Source organism: Babylonia areolata, chromosome 26 (genome assembly GCF_041734735.1).
Source record: "Babylonia areolata isolate BAREFJ2019XMU chromosome 26, ASM4173473v1, whole genome shotgun sequence".
Lineage (NCBI taxonomy): Eukaryota > Metazoa > Mollusca > Gastropoda > Neogastropoda > Buccinidae > Babylonia > Babylonia areolata.
In genome coordinates this window covers 16,678,802-16,688,801 of record NC_134901.1, presented here as the reverse complement: position 1 = coordinate 16,688,801, position 10,000 = coordinate 16,678,802, and the positions used below count along the sequence as shown (strand labels likewise).

Genomic DNA, 10,000 nt, shown 5'->3' with positions numbered 1-10,000 from the left:
TTATCAATACACATGAAACTAACTTGTTCAATCACAGGCTCGTTATGAACACTAATATATAAAATTGAAATGATCAAGCGCACCATAAATGAAATCAAAACTAATCAAATAAGAACTCACAGTAGTTGACAATAGACTAAAACAAAGCACACACACCAACACACACACATGCACAGGTGTGCGTGTGCACGCATTAAGACAATAAGGTATTGCACAACAATGTATACCAATTAAAAAAAACTTCAGCAAATAAATCTTATATATAAATGAAGTGCATACACACACACACACACACACACACACACACACGTTAAGACAATAAGATATTGCAGAACAATCTAAACAAATGAAAACATTCAACAAATAAATTGCATATATAAATAAAATGCACACACACACACACACACACACACACATGTTAAGACAATAGGATATGCCTCCCCAACACTGGCACTGGTAGAACTATGGTTATACAACAAAGTATGATGCACTATCAGAATACAGTAACAGTGTTACTACTGATAGTGGTAGTAAGACACTTTAAATAAAATTACAAAGGAAAAAAACACCTTTAATGATGACGGTTACAGTAGTTGTGGACTGGTGATGGTGATATGATAGCAATGGTGTTAAAAAACAAGGATGATAATAACTGCATTACATTGTATTGTATTGTATTTCAGCCACAGCCAACTTCTCTGTGAACTTCACTCCCAGCACACACACACACCCTTCCAACACACATTCTCACCCTTCCAACACACACATGACACAATCTTCCCACACAAACACACACACACACACACTCTTCCACACACACTCTCACCCTTCCCCTCCCTTCCAACACACCCTTCCCCCACACACATGACACAATCTTCCCACACAAACACACACACACACACCCTTCCAACACATACACACATATTCCCCATCCACACACACACACATATACAGCCTTCTCCCCCCTCCCACCATCCCCTCTCCTCACACACACACCCTCCTCCACACATACACAAACGCCTTCCCATACCCTTCCTTCACACACACCCTTCCAACCTCGCACACACACTCACACAGTCCAACACACACACCCTTCCAACACATACACACATATTCCCAATCCACACACACACACACACATACAGCCTTCTCCCCAATCCCACCATCCCTCCCTCACACACACACCCTTCCCACACATACACAAACACCCTTCCCATACCCTTCCTACACACACACCCTTCCAACACGCACACACACTCACACACCCCAACACACCCTTCCTCTCCATCTCCACACCACCATCCCAACCAACACCAACCAAAAAAACAAACAAATAATTACAGACCCCTGCTGCAGGCGGATGGAGGTGAGGCAGGTCTTGGTCTTCTTGAACCCGCACCCACATCCCCACCACAACCAACACCAACACACAACAAGAGAGGCAAGGCCTTCAAGACTCACTTGTGCTAAATTAAGCCCCCTAGCATCAATTACAGAGTAATTTCCCTTTTTTACTATCTGCACCAAAACGTTTGCAAAATAAATAAAAATTCTATGCTTAGCAAAAGAAGTTCCTGTTTGAACAAAAAATGATAATAATGACTCCTCTTGTTGTTGTGTCAGAATAAGAGGTCAGAGTGCCAAGTTTAGAGAATACAAAAAATATAAATATGACAGTAAATGCAGTTTGTATATAATTAGGCTTCTTCTTTTATTTTTTTGTGCCCATCCCAGAGGTGCAATATTGTTTTAAACAAGATGACTGGAAAGAACTGAATTTTTCCTATTTTTATGCCAAATTTGGTGTCAACTGACAAAGTATTTGCAGAGAAAATGTCAATGTTAAAGTTTACCACGGACACACACACACACAGACACACGGACACACACACACACACACACAACCGAACATCAGGTTAAAACATAGACTCACTTTGTTTACACAAGTGAGTCAAAAAAAACAATTACAGACCCTGCTGCAGGCGGATGGAGGTGAGGCAGGTCTTGGTCTTCTTGACCAGGTCCTGCAGGGAGGAGGCGTGGCTGACCGTCTCGCTGAGGAAGTACTGCAGCAGGTCCGCCAGCAGCACCTGCCACCGCACGTGCTTGGATAGCACGTAGGACAGGTCCGCCACCACAGAGTCCGCCTCCACCAACAGCTGGCGGGCACGGTCAAAGATCTGCAGGGGGGTGGGGGGAGCGGGGTGTGGGACAGAAGGAAAAGATGGTAAAGGTATGTGAGAGGGGGGCGGGGGGGGAGGGAGAGGGGGAGGAGGGAGGGGTGGGAGAGAGAGAGAGAGGCAGTGGGAGAGAGGGAGAGAGAGAGGGACGGGGGGAGGGAGGGAGAGATAGATGGAGAGGGAGAGAGAGAGAGGGAGAGAGCGGGTGAGAGTGTGTGTGTGTGTGTGATTGTGAGGGTGAGTGTGTGTGAGCGTGAGCGTGACTGAGGGTGAAAGTGTGTAAGTGTGAGTGTGAGTGTGAGTGTGTGTGTGTGTGTGTGTGTGTAAGTGTTGGGGGAAGTGTGTTGGGGGAAAATGATGAGGTTATGTGTGAGAGATAGAGAGTGTGTGATTGTATGTGGGAATGTGTGTGTGTGTGTGTCTGGTGTCTGTGTGTCAGTCATGATCAAAGATCTGTAGAAATGATGATGATGATGATGATGATGATACGTGCGTGCTTCCATGCCTGCGTGCATGTGTGTGCGTGTGCATGACTGAAGCATGACTGAATGACAAAGGAAACAAATCATGATTGCCAAAGTAGGCAGCCTGGTGTGCAAAATGACTCTGTGGTGGGTAAAGTGCCTAAAGCTTGGTCTCGGACTGAGGACAGGCGCTATGTAAACTTTGTATCCATGTCAATCAATCAGTGTCTTACGCTTAAGTCCATGCAGTGTCTGGCTTTGGCGATGAGGACAAAGACGTAAGCCTGCTTGAACTCCGCATCTGGCAGGAACTCCAGACCCTGGCGAATCTCTTTGGGCACCTTCCACTGAAAATCAAAGTGAAACACATCCTGATGATTGAATGAATGAATAAGTAACTGAATATATACATGATTAAACACTGGTCTTAAATATATAATTTAAAAAAAATTATTAAAGAAGAAGAAAGAAAGACCTGTGGTCCAAGAATGAAACATTTGCAAACACGGACATAAAAAAAGGCGTTTTTGTGTTATTTTAAGACATCCACCACATACAGACATCAGAAACATACACACACACACACACACACACACACACAAACACACACACACACACACACAGGCTTATTTTCATGTCACTGTTAAAACTTAAATACACACAAACATAAACAAATAAATACATTTTAAAAGAAGAAAAAAAAAAGTAAAGAAAGAAAAAACAAAACAATAACTGATGACATCATTCAAGAATGGATTATAAACACAGAAGTTATTCCTTTTCTTTTCACAAAATGAAAAGACACTCTCAATTCCACAAAAAGGGTAGGAGGGAGTGACTGAAAAATTTGAAGCCTGGGTCCAGGAACCATGTAACTAAAGTGAGTGTCTTTATACCAAAACAATGTAAAACAAAGGGATTTTTTTTAACATGTAACCAAAGTGAGTGTATTAATACCAAAACAAAGTAAAATAAAGGGATTTTTTTTTCTTTTATCTCCAAATTGCCAGGAAATCCGTGTAATACTGAAATACTTCCATCAATCTGGAGTGGTGGCCTCGCGGTAACATGTCCACCTCAGAAGCGAGAGAATCTGACCACACAGGTTCAGATCCCACACTCACCAGTATATTCTCCCTATTCACTAGACCTTGAGTGGTGGTCTGGACGCTAGTCATTCAGATGAGATGATAAACAAAGGTGTGTGTGTGGGGGGGGGGGGGGAGAAGGCTGTATGTGTGTGTGTGTGGATGAGGAATATGTGTGTATGTGTTGGAAGGGTGTGTGTGTGTGTGTTTGTGTGGGAAGATTGTGTAATGTGTGTGGGGGAAGGGTGTGTTGGAAGGGAGGGGAAGGGTGAGAGTGTGTGTTGGAAGGGGGTGTGTGTGTGTGCTGGGAGTGAAGTTCACAGAGAAGTTGGCTGTGGCTGAAATACAATACAATACAATGTAATACAATTATCATCATCACTGTTTTTTAACACCAAATTCTGAAGAAAACTCCACTTTGATAGGAACAAATATACTTCCAGACAGGAAAAAACAATAGGAACGCAAATAAACTTGCAAGCAGGAAAAAACAAAAACAAAGGGGTGGCGCTCTCACTTTCCCTGGCGAGAGCAACCCAAATTTCACACATACATTATATGCTGGGACAAAACAGTAATACAATACCAAAAATAAACACCTGGTAACATCCACAAACATCAAAACTAACCATGACCCATAACACTCACCCTGTCATTAAGGGCGATGATCTGGGAGGGGTGAAGGCCGCGGTTCTCGTAAAGGTCGGTCAACAGGTCACGGATGACGACTGGCTCATACACCGCCAACAGTTGTCCCTCCACGTCGCTCACGTTGTACGATGACTCTGTGAACGTCATGGAGGAATACTTACAGGTATGTGATCAGATGTTCGTACTCACACAACATACACACATGCAAATATACACATGCACAAATATACACTGAAAATACACTCAAATGCACTTACACACTCACATAAACACAGACACAGATATGTAAATACACACATGCCAATACACATATGCATGCGCACACAATCACACAAACATACACTCTCACACATACAGCACTTGCGTACATGCACATTTGCCCATCTGCTACCACAGCATGCACACACATGCAAAGCTGCACACACATACACACACACAGCTGCACACACATACACAAACGCTCTCGCACACACACACATGTACACCAATACATATGCACACACTCACACTCATGCTGTCTCTCTTCATGCACACACACACACACACACACATACATAAACACCCCCCCTCCCCCCTCTACCCCCAACACAAAAACATTCCCACCCTCCACTCCCAACACCCTCACACAACCCCCCACACACCCCACCTTCTCACACACATCCCCCCCCCACCACACTCAACCCTCTCCATCTCCCCAACACTCCCCCCCCCCTACACACACACACATAAACACACACCCCCCACCCCCAACACATAAACATTCACATCCCCTCCCCCTCCCAACACCCTCACATAACCCCACCACACACATCCCGAACCACACACTCAACCCCCCCTCCCCTCCTAACTCCCACACCCTACCTCACACACACACACACACATACACATGTGGAGTGATGGCCTAGAGGTAACGCGTCCGCCTAGGAAGCGAGAGAATCTGAGCGCGCTGGTTCGAATCACGGCATAGCCCCCGAAATTTTCTCCCCCTCCACTAGACCTTGAGTGGTGGTCTGGACGCTAGTCATTCGGATGAGACGATAAACCGAGGTCCCGTGTGCAGCATGCACTTAGCGCACGTAAAAGAACCCACGGCAACAAAAGGGTTGTTCCTGGCAAAATTCTGTAGAAAAATCCACTTCCATAGGAAAAACAAATAAAACTGCACACAGGAAAAAATACAAAAAAAAAAATGGTGTCGCTGTAGTATGGCGACGCGCTCTCCCTGGGGAGAGCAGCCCGAATTTCACACAGAGAAATCTGTTGTGATGAAAAGAAATACAAATACAAAATACACACACAGACAACCCCAGACCCACCTCTAGTGGAGGGATAGCTGGTGGGGGCGGTGGCCACATCCTGGCCAAGGTCCTGCAGGTAGAGATGGTCACTGTCGATGTCCTCCAGCGCCATCTCTGCCACCTCCGCCTCGTTGAAGTACACCGCCAGGTCGCTGTCCACTACCAGCCGAGAAAAGTCGCTCTCCGCCGGGAGCATCTGGATCAGGTGCCTGTGTGAATGTGATGTTTGAAAGTGAGAATAAGATTGGATCAGGTGCCTGTGTGTGTGTGATGTTTGAAAGTGAGAATAAGACTGGATCAGGTGCCTGTGTGTGTGATGTTTGAAAGTGAGAATAAGACTGGATCAGGTGCCTGTGTGTGTGATGTTTGAAAGTGAGAATAAGACTGGATCAGGTGCCTCTGTGTGTGATGTTTGAAAGTGAGAATAAAACTGGATTTGGTGCCTGTGTGTGTGATGTTTGAAAGTGGGAATAAAATTGGATTAGGTGCCTGTGTGTGTGATGTCAGACACTGGGAATAAGATTGGATCAGGTGCCTGTGTGTGTGATGTTTGAAAGTGAGAATATGAGTGGATCAGGTGCCTGTGACAGTTGAAAATGGTCAACAGTGTATCACATGTCAGTGTGTGACACATCAAAATAAGAACAAATTGCATCAGGTGCCTGCATTTAAAAATGAACAAAAATGGAGAAGTGCCTGCGGGAGGGGGAAGCAGAGTTGAGAGAGAGAGAGGGGAAAAAGTGAGGTGAAGGGAATTTTAAGTTTTATACTACAGAATGGTATATTGCTGGGAATCCCATAAAACACCTTGAATACTGCTGTGCTTAAATCTGTTCTCACACTGGATTAGTGAGGACTGAATAACCCAATAATAAATGGTATACTGAAACAGTGCTAGAGAGCAATTAAAGGTAACTTCTTTTAAAAAAAAAACACATTTCATTCCAAGTAATTAGTCATACTGTATAGATAAGAATGATAACAGACAACAAATGAACAAAGAATCTTACCAAACAAAGCACTTCAAGTTTGATCTCTGTGCCTGGGATGACCCCTTCATGACATCACTCAGAATCTGGAAACAGGTAAAAGAAAAATCAGGATGAGATCTTCTTCTTCTTCTTCTTCTGCGTTCACTCGTATGCACACAAGTGGGCTTTTACATGTATGACCGTTTTTACCCCGCCATGTAGGCAGCCATACTCCGTTTTCGGGGGTGTGCATGCTGGGTATGTTCTTGTTTCCATAACCCACTGAACGCTGACATGGGTTACAGGATCTTTAACATGCGTATTTGATCTTCTGCTTGCATATACACACGAAGGGGGTTCAGGCACTAGCAAGTCTGCACATATGTTGACCTGGGAGATCGTAAAAATCTCCACCCTTTACCCACCAGGCGCCGTCACCGTGATTCAAACCCAGGACCCTCAGATTGACAGTCCAACGCTTTAACCACTCAGCTATTGCGCCCGTCAGGATGAGATCAAAACATGAAGCTGTTCCTTCGTTCTCATCTCATCTTCATAGTTACTGGCGAATTGCCTCTCCTTCAACAAACCGTATAAATCAATCAAGTTTATTCAGATGCAAATTATTTGTCCTTAAATGTGGATTGCTTGTGACTGATTCGACTGTTTCCATGTCAAACTAAAAAGCACAAAGTTAAAATGCTTTTCAGTAAGTGGACATAAACGTAAAACTAAACCTGATACATTTAAAGAAATAAGAATAAAAGATTACTGTTCTTTACAAAATCAAGATAACGCAGATTATGTAAGAAGACACCAGAATAAATGATTATCTTTATTTTTCAAAAAATAAGCTCAAATTATAATTATCAATCCCAACTTTCCACTTAGGTGACTTTTTTTTATCAACAAAAATAAAATTACTGAAAACTCTCTCTGAAACATCGCAAAGATAATACAATTACCCAGCGCCAACTCTAGAGTGATTGTTACATACGCCCCATCCTCTCTTCACACATACACACGGCTTTGTCATCTCCATATTTCCAGCATACTATACAAATGTGCTGATCATTCCATACAATCTAAAAATCCATCCAGTTGCCAGCTTCCCAATTAATAATATATGTTCAGCAGAGCTCTCCGAAAGTAAACCAATGTGTATTCTCTGTTCTTTCTTTATGACCTCTTTGCAAATATTTGAACACATGCTGTTTGTATATCTCCAAGCCTCACTATTTAGATAATAAATTTGTTTACATGTTTGTTTATTCCTTTAATGTTTTGATCAATATAAAAGTTGTCAATAATTTTTTTTTTTTTTTTTTAATCTAACCTGTTGCACCATGGAGAAAATGATAGTCAATGCCAACTGATCAAGACCATGCTCCTCAACACTCGGCTCATGTCAAAGATTGACAAAAGCTTGCAGTTGGGCTAAAGCAATGTGAGAGCTGTATGATCAATGGTTTCTCTACTGCAATGGGAACTCATTCACAAATTAGTCTTTTTGTGAAGATAGTCTATGACTCTCAAACTAGAAGGCAAGACTACACTGGGTCTTACTTTTGCAGCCTTGAGGGCTAGCTAAGCTTTAGAAACTATCTTAACTCTGATCATCCTAAAACCCTCTTGGTTGAGAGTGTTGGGATGTAACTTGGGAAAGATAATCTCCACTATAATCAAATTCTAGCCCAGATAGTCAGGACAGCAGATGCCTCCTCTACTGTTCTGTTCTGATGGTCACAGTCAGACACAACTGAACCATCAAACATAATCCACTGCGACCCATCACCCAACAGTTCCTCACCTGGACAAGGAAATCGTGGACGTCCTTGTTGGCGTTGCTGAGAGCCCCCAGGATGGGGGTCACTACCGCCTGCCCCTCCACCACCGTCCTCACCACATTGCACAGAGTCACCTGAATATGCAACTCGTGCTGCCTGAAATACACAGTTCAAGGTTCAAGGTCCCAATAACCTTTTATGGCCATTTGGACAGTGAGTTCATATCAACTCGTGCTGCCTGAAATACATATTTCCTGGTTCAAGGTTCTGAGGTCCCAAAGTCTTTTACAGCCATCGGGGCAGTGAATTCATATTAACTCAAGCTGCCTGAAATACGCAGTTCAAGGTTCAAAGTCCTAATAACCTTTTATGGCCATATGGACAGTGAATTCATATTATTATTAACTCATACTGCCTGAAACACACAGTTCAAGGTTCAACGTTCAAGGTACCACAGCTTTTTACAGCTGTCAGGGCAGTGGATTCATATCCACTGTGTCTTGGGCTCGGCACAGGAAGGTGGGGCCCAATCCTCTCTTTCCACAGTTTTTACCTTTCCCCAACCAGTGAACCCATTCATGCCTGCGTGGAGTGAGGATAACTGGAGTAAAGTGTCTTTTCCAGTGACACAACACCATGCCAGATCAGAGCTGCAACCCTCATCAATGGTGAACACTGGATCAGAAGTCCAATGTCTAACCAGTTCTGCCACGGCACCTCCGGTGCACACACCCAAACCCCAGTGCACACACCCAAATCCCAGTGCACACACCCAAAACCTCAATCCAAATCGTCTCACACAAGAGAAATGAAAAAGAAACAAGTTTTTATTTCACGACAGTAGAAGAGTAAGCACAACTGCTTTAAAAAAAGTTTTTTAACACCAATCCCTTAAAATGGCTTAAAGTATTTAAAATGAAATTAAATTAAATGAACTGATTTGTACAGGGTACGTAAAAATGTTCATAGTTAATATGTTTGTTTAACCACACACACATGCAGACAGAGAGACAGTGATAAGCAATTGAAGGCCTGCACAGCAGACAGCACACATACACACATGCACCCACACATACACTGCAACTATTTCATTTATAGAAGCAGCATACCAGTTCACACACACACACACACACACACAAACACACACATACACACACACTGCAATAATGTCATTTATAAAAAACACACAAAAAAACCTGGTTACAACTTGGCTTCACGCCCAAGCATATCACACACTGCCACATCCAGACTGATAACATGTCAAAATGATAAATGTCAAAAAACTGAAACCCTAAATAAAACCACCACAGAAGAAATTTTGAAGATTATCAAAGGAAATGAAAAGCTGGTCAGGAACGGGAGTGACTGAAATGCACTCCTTTTGTGTTACTTTGAGTCACATTTGTAATGACTGACATTACCTCCGAAAGATTTCTGATAAACTGTCAATGTAAACAAATTCATTTTTAGTTTCACACACAACACACCCATATACACAAGGTTAAATACTTACTTACACACACACACTCACATACAAACATGCGTCCACGCAGGCAGGCAA

General features: G+C 43.1%; 1 protein-coding gene across 2 annotated transcripts in view; it reads right to left on the bottom strand.

Moving 5' to 3' along the window:
- LOC143300430 (integrator complex subunit 8-like) overlaps positions 1–10,000 on the bottom strand; it is a 44,035-nt gene that overhangs the window by 14,574 nt on the left and 19,461 nt on the right. For both annotated transcript variants that reach the window (XM_076614080.1, XM_076614081.1), the window contains exons 11-16: positions 8,463–8,595; positions 6,692–6,756; positions 5,700–5,890; positions 4,381–4,517; positions 2,878–2,991; positions 1,973–2,180 (exon numbers count right to left, since the gene is read on the bottom strand). In XM_076614080.1, the coding sequence (XP_076470195.1) occupies positions 1,973–2,180; positions 2,878–2,991; positions 4,381–4,517; positions 5,700–5,890; positions 6,692–6,756; positions 8,463–8,595 (848 nt within the window). The remainder of the gene's footprint in view (positions 1–1,972; positions 2,181–2,877; positions 2,992–4,380; positions 4,518–5,699; positions 5,891–6,691; positions 6,757–8,462; positions 8,596–10,000) is intronic.